This window comes from Nycticebus coucang, chromosome 13 (genome assembly GCF_027406575.1).
Source record: "Nycticebus coucang isolate mNycCou1 chromosome 13, mNycCou1.pri, whole genome shotgun sequence".
In the NCBI taxonomy this organism is placed as follows: domain Eukaryota; kingdom Metazoa; phylum Chordata; class Mammalia; order Primates; family Lorisidae; genus Nycticebus; species Nycticebus coucang.
The window spans coordinates 42,574,865-42,592,843 of record NC_069792.1 but is presented as its reverse complement, the minus strand read 5'-3'; the positions used below and the strand labels follow the sequence as shown (position 1 = coordinate 42,592,843).

Genomic DNA, 17,979 nt, shown 5'->3' with positions numbered 1-17,979 from the left:
CTGCCTAAGATCGCAGGTTCAAGACCAGCCTGGGTCAGAACAAGACCTTGTCTCAAAAAATAGCAGGGCGTTGTGGCGGGCACCTGTATTCCTAGCTACTTAGGAGGCTGAGGCAAGAGAATTGCTTAAGCCCCAGAGTTTGAGTTTACTGTGAACTATGATACCATAGCACTCTACTGAGGGTGACAAAGTAAGACTGTCTCAAAAAAAAAAAAAAAAAGTTTAGTGAGACTTCACAACATTGTTTCTATTTGAACAAATTTTTAGAGACTTTAAGAAAATTGATGGTATTAGTTATAATACTTTTCTGTATGTAAATTTTGTATCATTATATTCAAAATGACAAAATTAAGGGTAACTAATTTTTTGTCCTATTTCAATACCAAGACATTCAGAGAAAATAGAGCTATTTAATTTATAAAGCAAAAGCTCTCTAAAAATAAATGAAATTAACCAAAAATTTCTTCACACTTCAAATTGTCTATTCACATTGGAAAAAAACATTCATTACTTTGAAGTCACTTTACAAAATAAATGTAAAATATTCATATTTCAAGAAGCACGCTTCTTTTTAAAGATATGCATTCTTTATACAAGATACTTACACAGTTAGCTGTTCATCCCATTTTGGATTAGAAGAATTCCCGGATTTTGCTGTTTTCTTAATTTCTCCATCTACAACCACTTCTGTATATATCGCTGTTCCAAACCAGTTCTTTTTTCTTTTTAGTTTGGCACTAGAAACTAAAAAAATATGACAGCCTCTAGTGAATATGTGTAGCCAAAACCAGTACTGCATGCTAGTAAACTAATAAAATGGAATTTTGTTCCTGTACAATTAGAATTCTTCTGTTTGGCAGAATAAAGAAATAATACAAAAAGGCTATTAATGCCTGCCGTGTGAATTTTTATCAGCTGTATTGAACTATAATTCATATACCATATAATTCACCCATTTAAACTGTACCATTCAACAGTTTTAACATATTCACAGTTACACAATCATCATCAAAATTATTTTTTACATATTTTGTTGTCCCCAAAAGAAACCCTGCACCATTAAGCAGTCACTCTGTTAACCACCTCCCTCCTCATCCACAGCTCTAGGCAACCACTAATCTACATTTGGTCTCTATAGAGATTTGCCTCTTGTGGATTTTTCATACAAATGGAATCAAGTAACATGTTGTCTTTTTGTGATGGGCTTCTCTCACTTAGCATGTTTTCAAAGTGTATCCTTTCTTGTAGTAGGCAACAGTATTTCATTCTTTTTCTTGCCGAATAGTATGAATATACCACATTTTATTTATCCGTTCATGATGAACATTTAAACTGTTTGCGCTTTCTGGCTATTATAATATATTGATAATGCTGCTGTGAACATTTGTATACAAATTTTTGTGTTAACAGACGCTTTCACTTCTCTCAGGCATACACTTAGAAGCAGACTTGATGGCTCATATGGTAACTGATGAATAATGGCCAGACTATTTTCCAAAGTGCTACACCATTTTATTCTTACCAACAGAGTAAGAGGGTTCTGATTTCTGTACATCCTCACCCATCATTTGAATTTAATACTAACTGCATGAAGGTCAAGAAAAAAAGTGCTTTCATATTCAACAAGGCTATTAACTCTCTTGCCAAGCAGTATTCATAACCTATCTTCTGGAAATTGCTTAACAGTAGCAGTTTTTTAAAAAATGCTTTAATGTTTTACCCAGAAAGATGATTTCAAAACAGGTAAAGTAGTATTTGCTTTTACAAATAAAACCTTTAGTATTAAAATATCATTAAAAAGTTAATCATAACCCTTTATATAAAGAAAGTGAATTTTAGGGCAGCGCCTGTGGCTCAGTCGGTAAGGCGCCAGCCCCATATACTGAGGGTGGCGGGTTCAAACCCGGCCCCGGCCAAACTGCAACCAAAAATAGCCGGGCGTTGTGGCGGGTGCCTGTAGTCCCAGCTACTCGGGAGGCTGAAGCAAGAGAATCGCTTAAGCCCAGGAGTTGGAGGTTGCTGTGAGCTGTGTGAGGCCACGGCACTCTACCAAGGGCCATAAAGTGAGACTTTGTCTCTACAAAAAAAAAAAAAAAAAGAAAACGAATTTTAAATCTAATTTACCTGAGTCTTAAAAGAAACTAATTTGTGCTAAACATTTGAATCCAAATAAGAAACTACATACTTTCAGGGCAAAATACTAACTACCAAGCCACAACTTATCAAGATCACCTCTATAATCAATCACCTAGGTCTGAAGTAAGGAAAAGGAAAGCTCCCTCCCTGTTACATGCACCTGATGTTAAGGATATGGAAACAAATGACGCTATATAAGCATCCCTTCTATAATGAAAGACTACTACTCCAAACAAACAGTAGACAAATAAGTCACTGAAAAGCAATGTGATAAATGCTTCAGCAGAGGCACAATGTCTGAAATACACAGTACAGCAGTCCTCAATTAGTATTTAAGGAATAACAGGAGAGATTCAGGGCAAATACTATATTTCAGTACTGGCAACGTAAAGCAATCAAAAAGTTTTCAATGTTAATGACTGAAGTGCTATAAGAATCACAGCAAAACTCAGCTCCATCCTTCACTGTTCTAAGCTCCTCAATAATCAATGTCCAGACTCACTCTCTCCCAACAAATTCCCCAACCAAGATTCTTCACTCAGAATAAAAATGTCCTTGCCTCAATATATGCAGGGCTAATCTATGCACAGGAAGAAGCCTGAAAGACAAGAAGGCAATATAGCATGATATCAAAAGCACGGAATTGGATATATCTGGGTTCATATTTTAACTGTGCCATATAATAGAAGCCTGACCATAAGTATAAGTCAATTAACCTCCCTGGCCCTTAATTTTCTCACCTGAAAAATAGCACTTGTTTCTTAGGATTGATGAGTTAAGGCAAGCAAAATACTATCATGCAATGGTGCCTATCACTCTGTTATTATTACTGACTGTATACTACTAATTCTTCAGAGTTAATTGCAATGCACTCAAATTACATCCATTGTATACCTTTAATAAACAAAATGCTCAATATTGCTAGAAGTTGGCATAAGAAAAGAGATTTTTAATAAAAGACAATAAACTTTCATTTCAAGAGGAATTTATAATATTCTGACAAAATGTACACATAAATAACTATAATACTGTAACTATAAGTAGAAAGACAACTTTATTAACATTCCAACAGTTGTTCTAATTTGTGAAATAGATTTTATTTTCCTATTTAATAAGTTTCCATTGGTATCAGACATACAATGTCTTCTACAGAAAGGTTACATATATAGTTTTAAAACCATAACAATTACAAATTAAAAACATAATAATATCCTTCCTAAAATCTAGTAATAAGAAACATGCATGATTCACATAAAAATAACCATAAAACTACTGATACTACTGATAGACAAAAAAGACTTTAAAGATTAAACATAATTTATTTTCCTGGATCTGGAAATTTTAACAATGAAATATGTCAATTATTTCCAATTTGATATATTATTTTTAGGTTTTTTTTTTTTTTTTTTTTTTGCAGTTTCTGGCTGAGGCTGGGTTTGAATCGGCCACCTCCAGCATATGGGGTCAGCACCCTACTCCTTTGAGCCACAGGCGCTGCCCTTGATACATTATTTTTAAATAAAAACATCAACTGAGGCTCAGCACTTGTAGCACAGTGGTTACAGCCGGCTACATGCACCAAGGCTGGTGGATTCAAACCTGACCCAGGCCAGCTAAACAATTGACAACTGCAGCAAAAAAATAGCCGGGCATTGTGGCGGGCGCCTGTAGTCCAGGCTACTTGGGAGGCGAGAGAATTGCTTAAGCCCAAGAGAGTTGGAGATTGCTGTGAGCTGCGATGCCACAGCACTCTACCAAGGGCAACAAAATAATAATAATAAAAATAAAATAAAAACACCAATTGAGTGGTTTTGAATGCTTCTGGTGGAAAAAGAGGACAGGCAAAAAAAATTAGAAAATAGCAAAGGAACATTTTTTAAATGCAAAGTAATGAAAGATTTCTCTCAATATTTTTTAAAAGTATTTTTATAATAGTTTCATCAAATGAAATAATTAAAATAATCTGACAGTCATGTAAGAATAGAGGTGAATAGAATAAGACAGATGGTACATAGTGGCGGCATTTCAAATCAACAGAGAAAGACAAATTATTCCATAAATGTAGAAACATTACAAAGGGATAAAGTCTGTACTTTATACCACTCACAAAAGTCACATGTAACTGAACATTTTTTATTTTAAAAAGTAAAAATTATCAAGGTATTATATATAAGATATGATAGCTAAAAAAAATTATAAATTTTTCTCTTATCTTATTCTTTTTATACATTATGCCCACTATGCTTCTGACTCTTTCCTGCTGAAATTTAAAATATTAAAGACAATATATTCCTGTAAACTATTAAATAGGTAGTTTTGTTTGATTTTTTCCCATAATAGTTTTTCTGTTTTCCAAGATCAACGATCTTCCATATTTTTTTTTTTTTTTTGTAGAGACAGAGTCTTATTTTATCGCCCTTAGTAGAGTCAGTGGCGTCACAGCTCATAGTAACCTCCAGCTATTGGGCTTAAGTGATTCTCCTGCATCAGCCTCACTAGTAGCTTGGACTACAGGCACCGGCCACAACACCCTGCTACTTTTTGTTGCAGTTTGGCCCAGGTCACGTTCAAACCCCCCACCCTGGGAATATGGGGCCAGTGCCCTGCCACTGAGTTACAGGCGCTGCCCCAAAATCAACGTTCTTATTCTTATTTGTTGCTACCAATGAGATATGGGTTAAGATCAAAACTAAGAATAAATACGCTACTAATAAAAAATAAATTAATAATCTGGTTTAGGACAGAGTATCTTAGTTTACACACCAAAATCTGCCAGGCTTCAATAGTAGAGAGGCCTTAATCGTGGTCCTAATTACTTTAAAAATTCAGAGATCAGGCCAGGCGTGGAGACTTACGCCTGTAATCCTAGTACCCTGGGAAGCCAAGGTGGGTGGATTACCCTGAGCTCAGAGGTTGGAAACCAGCATGAACCATAGTGAGATCCCGTCACTACCACAAAAAAAAAAAAAAAAAAAGCAGGCAGTTCTAGCAGGCGCCTGTAGTCCCAGCTACTTGGGAGGCTGAGGCAAGAGAATCGTTTAAGCCTAGGAGGTGGAGGTTGCTGTGAGCTATGAGGCCATAGTACTCTACTGAAGGCCAGAGAGAGAGAAATAAAAAGTGAAAGTAATAGAGAGAGAAAGAAGAGAAACAGAGACAGAAAGAGAAAGAAAGAAAGAAAGAAAAAGAAAGAAAGAAAGAAAGAAAGAGAAAACAGAAAAGAAAGAGCAGGAGAGGGAGAGAAAGAAGGAAGTTAGGAAAATAAAGAAGGAAGAGAAAAGAAATGAAAAAGAAAAAGAAGAAAATAAAATTTAAAAAATTTCAAAGTGGGCTCGGGGCCTGTGGCTCAAGCAGCTAAGGCGCCAGCCAGGGACTCGCCAAACAACAATGACGGCTGCAACCAAAAAAAAATAGCCAGGCGTTGTGGCAGGCGCCTGTAGTCCAAGCTCCTTGGGGGGCTGAGGCAGGGGAATCACTTAAGCCCAGGAGTTGGAGGTTGCTGTGAGCTATGATTTCACAGCACTCTACCCAGGGTGACAGCTTGAGATTCTGTCTCAAAAAAAAAAAAACTTCAAAGTAATAAGATTGAAAACAAAATAAAATAAAATAAAATAAAAAATTTCAGAGATCAGCTGCTCCATCTCCCATGGCAGCGTATTTCGCCATCTTGGCCTTGGTCCAGAGTCCGCGTCCACGTGTTGCGGAACTTGCTCGTGGGACGCGTGCAGCAGGAACGCAGCGGTGCGTCACAGGCGCGTCAGTGCGGCAGGAACATAGGTGCATCACGGGCCTGCCTGCACAAGATAAGGGGCTACGCCGTCTGAGAAGCTCATCGACTGTGGGAAACTGGGAGACATCAACCAACAAGCAATGCACATGGCTGACTTCTGGCTCATGGAGAACTTGATCCCAAAGCTATTTCAAGTACTAGCCCCTCAGTACCAACGTCAAAATGGGGGCTACACAAGAATACTGCAGATCCCAAATCAGAACAAGCAGGATGGAGCCAAGATGGCAGTGATTGAATACAAAGGGAACTGCCTCCCACCCCTTCCTCTTCCTTGCAGAGACAGCAACCTTACACTCCTCAATCAACTGCTGCAGGGACTGTGACAGGACCTCAGCCAGAACCAGGAAGCATGCATCCACAGATCCAACACAGTCCAAACACGGAGATTTAACTGGGTCTGAAGTCTCTGCAGCCCTTTTCAGTGCCCAAGATCACAGACCTCTGGAGCTCTTTTAATCTCTGAGAAGAACTGGAGCTAGATTTGTAAAACTGACACTCTTAATGGGGCTGAGAACCTTCTGGAGAGCACAATAGCCCTCTCTTTGCACAACAGATAAAATCTCTTATATGAACATATGTAAATTGATTTCTTTTCTTCCCCTGGGATTTCTGGAGAATGGGAACTAGCCAAATGCTCAGTCTAGAGGGATAGTAAATTCATGGCTCATGTTTCTGGTCCTTAGATTTGGGTGGGTTAGAGATAATACAGTTGTTTTTCTTAATGCCATTTTAGATAGGGCATGTATCTTAAAATTCTAAACTGATTCCCAAATGTGACTGTGTTTTGAGATCAAGTCTCAAAGCCCCTGGGATTTACTACAGAAAAATCAGGTAGAGAGTGAACATCTGCAAGTGAAACTTATTTAAATAATCCAGTACCCCAGTAAGCTTCAGGGGATACTACAACCATTCCTCTGTTCCTAGGCGTAATCACACACTACCTTCATATGTTCCCCTCAACCTCTGAATGGTGTAACGGACCTAAGAACTCAGGTGTTCCACCACCCTGGCCAAGAGGTAGAGGCATTCAGGGGAGAATGTTGGGGTCCTGAATAATAATACTTTCCTGTTGGTGGGGAGACAGGATGAATGAAGAAGTTCAAAGTGAAAGGCAGGTTAGGAAATTAAACCTGCCGGGAATTTCCTGGAAATTTTTATTGTTGTTAAATGTAGGCATCTCTGGGAACTCAGAAAAGGGAAAATCTAGCTCCAGAATTGCCAGAGCATGTGAGAAGCAGCGAAGCTCCCTTATATCCACTAATTACTCTGAAGGCAGGATTGGCCCAGCCAGGCAGCTCATTCCTTAGGATGAGGCTTGACTAGGGTGATAGTCATGGGAAGACTTGAGATAGTTCCCATATCCCCAGTAGAGCAGAAAGAAGAGATTTTATCTGAAGGTGTACCTAAAGAGTGTATTTGGCCCAGCGAACCTGCCCATTATCTGAGATAAGGGTGAAAGTAAAGAGATAATTGGTCTAACAGATGGATGAGAATTTCTGTGACACAACTATTCTGGTGCTGTTTTACTGCAACTGCCCTAATCTGAGACTCAACTACTCCCAGCAGGGCTCTATATTTCTTTTGTCTACTCCAATTTGTCCTTCGCACTACTGCCAGAAAGCTCTTATATTACATTTTGAGTGACATATAGTGGACCCTCAAAACATTTATCAAATAAATCTGTAAGTCTGGAAAAAAAAATTTCAGAGATCACTGCACTCTAATAAAGGGAGCAACAATTTGGAGTCCTGAAAGCTGCTTTCCTTTTTTTGACACATTCTCACTGTGTTGGCCAGGCTACAGTGCCATGGCGTTAGCCTCGCACATAGCAATCTCAAACTCCTGGGTTCAAGTGATCCTGCTGCCTCAGCCTCCCAAGTAGTTGGGATTACCAGCACCTACCATGACGCTAAACTAATCTCACTACTTTCAGTAAACACGGGGTCTTGCTCTTCCTCAGGCTAGACTCCTGAGCGCAAGCGATTCTCCCACCTGGGTCCCTCAGGTGCTAAAATTATAGGGCTAGGCACCACACCTGACTTAATCTCCCATTATTAACAGAAGACATTTAACCCATTTAATTGTTTCCTCACTGATAAATCAGCAGTTAACATTTCTTGTACTAAAAGTACCATGAGATGAATAGACTGGATTTTAAGATGCTTTTTATTTTTAAAAATCAGATCAACAAAATGAAATAAGGGCAAAAGGTACAAAAGAATAGAAAAGAAAGGCACTAAATTCTGAGACCACTTAGCACAAGTCCAAGTTCAATATTTCCTAAGAGTACCACTGTATTTCAAAAGAGAGCAGTAACTGATGTTCAAAACAATTCAATACTGTTATGGTATTTGTTTAGCTGCTTAGCCTCCCTTGATCCATGTCCATTTTCCAATTGGCTCTCCAGAATTCTGGTGATTCACCTGATTGCCTTTCAGTAAGTTCTTTTCAGCTCAAATCAGGCAAAGCAGGTTTTTCTTACTCCAACTAAGTACTCTTATGCATAGGTCAACACCAAGAGGAAAGTTACACTTCAGGTATATTAGCCACAGGTCCTATGCAAGTTGACACTGAACTACAAATGTGGCTCCAAGCCTCTCACATAAAGCAAAAGCAGAAGTGGAAGGAATTATGTAAGTGGTTCTTTAGTGCTGTGCACATCAGAATCATGTGGAAAATTACCTCAAAATATATACTTGCCCATGGATTCACATAAAATAAAATACAAATAGCTCTTATCATTCAACCTCACTCATGATAAGAGAAATTGCTATTTAAATGACATTAAGACACCACTTCGGAATCTAATCATCAAAGTCCAAAGCTTGATAATATACTTTGGTTAAGCTATGGGAAAATAGGCAATCTTATATATAAGTTAGTGGAAATACAAAATGGAGAGGATCCTGTCAACAAAATTTGAGAGCTTACTATTTGACCCAGCAATCTGAGGATCCTATCCTAAAGATAGATAAGCAAAAATAAGAAATGACACCATTAAGCTATTTGTTGCATCTCTATTTGTAATAGCAAAAGAACTCCACCATCAATAAAGACTAGTTAACTTTCATGTATCTACTCAACAGAATACTAAGCAACAATAAAAAAAAAAAGCTGTTATGAAATGAACTCCACCGTAATACATTTAAGTGAAAAAAAGCAAAGTGCAGAGAAGTACATAAAAACTGGGGAGTCAGAAAGATATGAAAAATATACTGTATATATTTACTTATACTTAAAAAAAAAAAAAAGAAGCAATAGATAAATCTATTTATTTATCTACAGGGCAAGGGAGAGCCAACCTACAGGGCAAGGGAGAGCAGGGGGGGGAATGGGACCTATACACAGACCTCTCTCTAAATGGACCTCAGTTTTGACTCTGGAACTATATAATGCTTTACATTATTATAAAACTAAATAAAATTTAGAAAAATAACTGAAAACAATGAACTGAAACTGATTATCAAATGGGTGGCATTACACAACAGAGAATTACTTTAAGTTACTTTTAAACATGGTACTCTGATTATATATCCTAGAGGGAAAAACAAAGAATCTTAAATTGCAAAGAGTGAACCTGCTGTTTCTACTTTAATGTTGTTATTTTGGAATTATTCTACATGGGCATATTGGGATAAAACAGATTTTGGAATCAAGATTTGGGGGTTAAGAGGAAAAAGATACAAATATAATTTACACAAATACAAAATCAAATAAATTTTAAAAAACTTTTTCCTTTTAAAGCAATTGGTATTTATAGAAAGTTGTGACTTCCAGTTAGTTTTTTCTTTCTGTGACAACCCACATATCCTAGCTGTCTGTGCACTGGAAACTCCTAGACACAATGAACTTCACAGTAATGAGAACCACAGGAATTACAGTACTATGTAATCCCACTTACGAAGTATTTGATGAATAATTAAAAAGTGGCTAAATGGAAGAAAGGCGGCCTTCAGCATCTTGCTTCATCCTCTTAATCATTTAAAAACCAACTCAATGACACTTATTCAAAAACCCCAATTCTCTCACCATTAAAAAGGATATGTCTTCTCTTTGTCCAGTCAATAAACAGAATAAGCAAAATACCTTTAGAGGGCATCTACCTTTAAGGCTTGTTGCAACAAATATGCCATAGTATGAATCTAAAAGAAATTGTATTTACGGAATGAGTCTGCTAAATTAGGTATTCAAAAGAAAGCTTTATTAGAAAATCACCACCTTAATAATAAAAACTTACCCGTTACTTGTAACTGTAACCTTCCACTGTGGTTATTACTAGAATCAGACCTTGGTGAAGCAGTGGCCATGTCCCAAAATTCAGCTAAAACCTATAAAAAATTTTAATTTATTCATGATTTAGGTAAAAGATTATAATTTTCAAGATGATCAAAACTGTTTGAATCAACTAAGAACACATTTCATCCCACGACATAGTTCAGAGTTGTCCTCCATTTAAAATTAGACTTATTATAAACAGTATCAAAGAATACAGCCAATAAACCATACCTGAGTCAATTTTAGCAACAAAATAAATGATAACATACTAAGAATCCGGGGTCACATGTTGCTTTTTTAATAAAAATGATGTATATAGTTATTATATTATATACCATGTATTTACTATCTGAACACGAGTGTATTGCCCCTTCACCCTTAAATACTTGAGTGTTCATTTCATAATAAAGATATTCTCTTAAATAACCACACTGCAATGATCAAATTCAGCAATTTTAGCAGTATATTATTATCTAATCTACAATTCATATTCTATGTTCATCAACTGTCCAAACAATGCCCCTTATCAAAATATTTTAAATACAATTATCTATTCCACGTTTATATATAGCATCAATTACATCCCCAGCAAATCCTACGTGCTTCTTTTTATAGGTAATTGTTCTCAAGTTCCACTCAACACACCCTCCTGCCCAATTTTTATTTTTTAAATAAAATACAAAACTGAGCCACTTCAGTTTTCTTCTGCATGACAAGTATCTCAAGGCTCAAATTCTATCCACCCTTAACCTCCCAAAGATAAAGCAGAACATTCTGAGGAAGACTGAAAAACGTTAATGAATGTTAATGTTTATCTTATTTATCTTTCTATTTGTATTCTTTTCTATGTTCCATTCAGATCCCACAAATTCAGGGACTTAATATTCTAAAATCATTATATACCCTTCACTTATTTATAATTACATATATTGTGTTTGAATGTGTGCATGTGTGTGAACACCAATTTAAGCCATTGGGATTATCTAAGATAAAGAACAGCCAAATGTGAGACTCTAATTAAAAAAATAAAACTTATAAGAAAATAAGCTACTGTGACTGAGAGTAAGCAGACACACACACACATACACGGATTCTGACTTCTAAGGACTTTAAATATTATGATTATCAAAACACAACACATATACCCCCATCCTTTTTAGAGACAGAGTCTTGCTCTGTCACCCTGGTGAAAATACAACAGCATCATTATAGTTCACTGCAACCTCAAAACTTCTGGGCTCCAGCAATCCTCAGCCTCCCAAATAGTTGGGACTACAGGTGCCCCCCATGACACCCAGCTAATTTTTCTAACTTTTGTAGAGATGGGGTCTTGCTCAGGCTGGCTTAGAACTCCTGGCCTCAAGTGATCCTCTCATCTCAGCCTCCTGAAGTACCGAGATTACAGGCGTTAGCCACAGTACCCAGCGTCAAATACACACTTTTAAAAACTAGTTTTAGTTTTTAAAAGACAAAAGGTAAAATTAAATATAATTAAACATGACCAAGCAAAAAGAGACTATAAAAATGACATTGTCTATTTTAAAAATAACCACATAAAATGTTTTAATATTTTATTTTAGGGCAGTACCTGTAGCTCAGTGGGTAGGGTGCCAGCCACATACACCCAGGCTGGCAGGGTCAAACCCAGCCCAGGCCAGCTAAACAACAATGACAACTGCAACAACAACATAGCTGGGTCTTATGGTCGGTGCCTGTAGTCCCAGCTACTTGGGAGGCTGAGGCAAGAGAATCGCTTAAGCCCAAGCATTGGAGATTGCTGTGAGCTGTGACACCACAGAACTCTACTGGGGTGACATAGTGAAGAATCTGTCTCAAAAAAAAAAAAAAAATTATATTAGTTTTAAATTTACACAAAAATAGCATATTCCCATATACTCTATACCCAGGTTTCCCTATCATTAACATCTTACTTTAGTATCCTACTTGTCAAAATAAATAAACCAATATCAGTATATTATTAACTAAAACCCATAGTTGATTCGGATTTCCTTAGTTTTTACATAACATCCTTTGACTATTTCAGACCATTCGGAATACCACATAACATTTAATTGTCAAGTTTTCTTAGGTTCCTCTTGACCGTGACAGTTCCTTGAAGACTTTTCCTCATTTCTGATGACTGGGACAGTTCTGAGAAGCATTCTTTAAGTCTTTTGTAAAATATCCTTCAAGTGGGATCTGTCTGTTGCTTTTCTCATTAAACTAGGCTATTGGTTTCGGGACAAAGACTACAGATATAAAGTGCTATTTTTATCACATTGCATCCAGGGGACATGCTATCTAGATGACGTATTGGGGGAGAAGAGACAAGATGGCAGACTTAAGCCAGCTTTCAACAGAGGCTCCCGTCCAGAAGGAGAGTTAAGAGACAGGAATTTAGTAAGTATCCTGGTGGATATGAGCCGCACCAAGAGAGAAGGTTGAAGAACGCACATCAACACCACTGAGGCAAGCTGTGATCACAAGGACGCAAACAAAAGGTACAAAATCCAACACCAAGCGGACGGGAGTCCCCCTCCCCCATGAGACCGGCTCAAGAGCCCCACAATTAAACAAACGGGCAGAAATTAAAGGCCCTCCCACTACACTCCACGGGAGAGACCTTCTAAAAACTGGACCTACCTCCCCTACTAGGGTGCCATGGCATTCTCCCGCTAGGCATAAAACTGTATAAAACTTTAAAAATCCTTTGCTGGCAACCCTGAATCCCCAACACTCCCCTCCTGCTCACTGAGGTCTGGAGGCCTGTCCCCTAGGAGTTGGGATTCTCGGGTGATTTCTCAAGGGGAGTGGACAGTCCCCGAGCTGCAACTGGTCAGCGCTGACTCTGAGGCACGCGAGTGTGGAGAGGGCACCCGGCTAAGGGGGAGTTACGCCTCAGCGGCACTTCCCTGTGGTGCGGTGCAGCAGCCCTCCCCACCCATCAATACAGCCAGGCATAAAACTGAATGAAACTCTAGCTTCCCCCCACTCTCACTCGGGGTCTGGGGGCCTGTCCCTCAGGAGTTCGGATCCTTGGGTGATTTCTCAAGGAGAGTGCACAGTGCCCGAGCCGCGACTGGTCTGCGCTGACTCTGAGACACGCGAGTGGGGAGAGGGCACTCGGCTGAGGGAGAGTCACGCCTTGGCGGCACTTCCCTACGGTGCGGTGCAGCAGCCCTCCCCAGGCAACAATACAGCCAGGCATAAAACTGAATGAAACTCTAGCTTCCCCACACTCTCACTCAGGGGTCTGGGGGCCTGCCCGCCAGGAGTCCAGATTCTTGGGAGATCTCTAGAGGGGTGTGGACAGAGCATAAACTACGGCCGCTCAGTACTGACTCTGCGGCGCGAACAGAGGAGAAAAGGGTCAGCTGGATGCCCACACCCAGAGCAGCAGTTCCTGGAGGCAAATCAACAGCCATTTTTTCTTTAACAGCAAAACGGCTCACTTCTGGATATTCTGAAGCCACACCCCCTGTCTCGCTGGGCAACCAGAGGAGGACACCAGTGAGCAAAGGATTTGCCTGACACTGCTAACAAACCCGGGAAGCTTCCAGGGCAGGGCTGACTCAGACAGGTAATCGGACACAAACCTCCAGCAGCAAAGACGTATGAACTCAGAACAGCCCAACTTCTGTAGGCGATTTTACCAGAAACAGAGACAGAACCCCACAAAGTTGTCTGTTCTGTTCTGTTAGCAACATCAATCAGGAACCAGGCTAAGCCTGAGTGAACACCTCCCTCCCACCACCTGCATCAAGCACTCAAAGATGTCAGGCACCATCTCCTCCTGCAAGATAGCGGCAGACTGCAGGGCCTGGCAGACTTCCTTGCAATTCAGGCAGGTGCAAACCCCTGGAGTATCTCTTCACTACAGGCAACTGGGCTAGCCATCTGCAGAGATACCAGTGACTGGGTCTCATGGAGGGGCAAAGTGGGGAAGGAGACATCAACCTTCCCAGACTGATCTATTTGCTAGGTGGCTCCTCCTGACTTCACACAGCACTGGAGTAAGCCATATCAGAGGACTGACAGACCCCTATAATCCAGTTCCAAGAGACCTCTTGAACTCTCCCACCCGAGACAGGTGCCGATTGAGACAATCGATTTGGACCTTTTGAACTGACCTAATAGACTGAGGACTTTTCAGGCGGTGCCCTGGGTATGCGGTTGTAGGAAGGTTTGATTTTCCTTTTCCGACTGGTGCCAGAGGTGGGCGGGCGGGGTGACTTAATTGCTGGTTTTTCCACACAGCTGAGACTTCAAGCCAGAGTAAACGTTACAATAGGATCGAACAGAAATGAGCTGAAAACAAGACAGAACCACTTAGCCCCACCACACAAGACAGGGCCCCAGTTTCTCAGGCCACAACACTGTACAGGCCCTCGATAAAGCCCCAGGGGAAAAATCAAAGGGAGTAAAATAACCATGGGGCGGAATCAGTGGAAAAACTCTGGTAACATGATAACCAGAATAGATCAAGACCCCCCCAAGAAAAGATACGGCACATGTGATTGCAGATCCCATTCATAAACTACTGGCTGAGATGTCAGTAATCAAATTCAGAATTTGGATTGCAGACAAGATTAATAAAATGGAATTAGGAATTCGACGAGAAATTCAAAAGTTGTCTCAAGAATTTAACGAATTTAAAGACAAAACCACCGAAAACTTAGACACACAGAAGCAAGAATTTACAGCCCTCAAAGATATGAAAAATACAGTAGAATCCCTCAGCAACAGAATGGAGCAAGCAGAAGAAAGGATTTCTGACATTGAAGATAAAGTCTTTGAACGCTCCCAATCTCTCGAAGAGGAAGACAAAAGGAGAGCAAAAACGGATCACTCACTCAGAGAGCTCTCAGATAATTTCAAAAAAAGCAATTTACGAATTATTGGGATTTCTGAGAATGATGAAGTGGCCTCGAAGGGCACACAGGCCCTTCTGCATGAAATTATGAAAGAAAATTTTCCAGACATGCCTAGAGAATCTGAAATTCAGATAGCAGACGGCTTCAGAACCCCAGCACGATTCAACCCCAATAAGTCATCTCCCAGGCATATCATAATTAGCTTCACTAAAGTTAACATGAAAGAGAAGATTCTCAAAGCAGTCCGGCGAAAGAAAACTATAACGTACAAAGGAAAGAATATTAGAATAACTGCAAATCTCTCTGCTGAAACTTTTCAAGCCAGAAGAGGGTGGTCATCAACTTTTAATCTCCTAAAGCAAAATAACTTTCAACCCAGGATCTTGTATCCAGCTAAACTGAGTTTCATTTATGATGGAGAAATTAAACACTTCAATGACATTCATATGTTGAAAAAATTTGCCATAAGTAAACCAGCTCTTCAGGATATTCTCAGACCTATCCTCCACAATCAACAACCCAATCCTATACCACAAAAGTAAACTCACTCAGAAACTTCGGATCAAACTCCAACTTCCACACTGGCGAAAGGATTAAAAATGTCCACTGGACATTTGAAAAACTCAATACCCAAAATTCCACCAGACTTATCAATACTCTCCATTGATGTGAATGGCTTAAACTGTCCTCTAAAGAGGGATAGGTTAGCTGACTGGATACAAAAACTCAAGCCAGATATTTGTTGCATACAAGAGTCACATCTTAACTTAAAAGAAAAATACAGACTCAGGGTGAAAGGATGGTCATCCATATGTCAGGCAAATGGTAATCAGAAAAAAGCAGGTGTTGCAATTTTATTTGCAGATACAGTAGGCTTTAAACCATCAAAAGTAAGGAAGGACAAGAATGGTCACTTCATATTTGTTAAGGGTAATACTCAATATGACGAGATCTCAATTATGAATATCTAGGCACCCAACCAGAATGCACCTCAATTTATAAGAGAAACTCTAACAGACATGAGTAACTTGATTTCCTCCAGCTCCATAATCGTCGGAGATTTCAACACTCCTTTGGCAGTGTTGGATCGATCCTCCAGAAAGAAGCTGAGCAAAGAAATCTTAGATTTAAACCAAACCATCCAATATTTAGATTTAGCAGACATCTACAAAACATTTCATCCCAACAAAACTGAATACACATACTTCTCATCAGCCCATGGAACTTACTCCAAAATTGATCGCATCTTAGGTCACAAGTCTAACCTCAGTAAATTTAAAAAAAATAGAAATTATTCCTTCCCATCTTCTCAGACCATCATGGAATAAAACTTGAATTGAGTAACAACAGGAATCTGCATACTCATACAAAAACATGGAAGTTAAATAACCTTATGCTGAATGATAGCTGGGTCAGAGATCAGATTAAGAAAGAAATTGCCAATTTTTTTGGAACAAAACGACAATGAAGACACAAACTATCAGAACCTCTGGGACACCGCTAAGGCAGTTCTAAGAGGGAAATTTATAGCACTGCAAGCCTTCCTCAAGAGAACGGAAAGAGAGGAAGTTAACAACTTAATGGGACATCTCAAGCAACTGGAAAAGGAAGAACATTCCAACCCCAAACCCAGTAGAAGAAAAGAAATAACCAAAATTAGAGCAGAATTAAATGAAATTGAAAACAAAAGAATAATACAACAGATCAATAAATCACAAAGCTGGTTTTTTGATAAGGTCAATAAAATAGATAAACCTCTGGCCAACCTAATCAGAAAAAAAAAAGAGTAAAATCTCTAATATCGGGCGGCGCCTGTGGCTCAGCGGGTAGGGCGCCGGTCCCATATGCCGGAGATGGCGGGTTCAAACCCAGCCCCGGCCAAAAAAAAAAAAAAAAAAAAAAAATCTCTAATATCATCAATCAGAAACAACAAAGACGAAATAACAACAGACTTGTCAGAAATCAAAAAAATCCTTAATGAATATTGCAAGAAACGTTATTCTCAGAAATATGAAAATCTTAAGGAAATTGACCGATACTTGGAAGCATGCCACCTTCCAAGACTTAGCCAGAATCAAATGGAAATGTTGAACAGACCCATATCAAGTTCAGAAATTGCATCAACTATACAAAACCTCCCTAAAAAGAAAAGCCTGGGACCAGATGGTTTCACGTCAGAACTCTACCAAATTCTTAAATTCTTTAAAGAGGAATTAGTACCTATATTACTCAACCTGTTTTGTTTCTACCAAAAGGTAGAAAAAGAAGGAAGACTACCCAACACGTTCTATGAAGCAAACATCACCCTGATCCCCAAACCAGGGAAAGACCCAACAAGAAAAGAAAATTATAGAACGATATCACTAATGAATATAGATGCAAAAATATTCAACAATCCTAACAAACAGAATCCAGCAACACATCAAACAAATTATACATCATGACCAAGTTGGTTTTATCCCAGGATCTCAAGGCTGGTTCAATATACGTAAATCTATAAATGTAATTCAGCACATAAACAAATGAAAAAACAAAGAAAATATGATTCTCTCAATTGATGCAGAAAAAGCTTTTGATAATATCCAGCATCCCATCATGATCAAGAAAATTGGTCTAGAAGGGACTTTTCTTAAACTGATAGAGGCCATCTACAGCAAACCCACAACCAATATCATATTGAATGGAGTTAAATTGGAATCATTTCCACTCAGATCAGGAACCAGACAAGGCTGCCCATTGTCTCCATTGCTTGTCAACATTATAATGGAAGTTTTAGCCACCGCAATTAGGGAAGAAAAGGCGATCAAGGGTATCCATATAGGGTCAGAAGAGATCAAACTCTCGCTCTTCGCAGATGATATGATTGTGTATCTGGAAAACACTAGGGACTCTACTACAAAACTCCTA

The 17,979-nt window shown here is 39.0% G+C and overlaps 1 protein-coding gene and 1 pseudogene across 5 annotated transcripts in view; one reads left to right on the top strand and one right to left on the bottom strand.

Moving 5' to 3' along the window:
* WWP1 (WW domain containing E3 ubiquitin protein ligase 1) overlaps positions 1-17,979 on the bottom strand; it is a 142,692-nt gene that overhangs the window by 73,017 nt on the left and 51,696 nt on the right. For all 5 annotated transcript variants that reach the window (XM_053558371.1, XM_053558374.1, XM_053558375.1 and 2 more), the window contains exons 3-4: positions 10,161-10,251; positions 606-744 (exon numbers count right to left, since the gene is read on the bottom strand). In XM_053558371.1, coding sequence (XP_053414346.1) covers positions 606-744; positions 10,161-10,230 — 209 coding nt within the window. In that variant the 5' untranslated portion in view covers positions 10,231-10,251. The remainder of the gene's footprint in view (positions 1-605; positions 745-10,160; positions 10,252-17,979) is intronic.
* On the top strand, positions 5,062-6,352 carry LOC128563997 (39S ribosomal protein L17, mitochondrial-like; annotated as a pseudogene).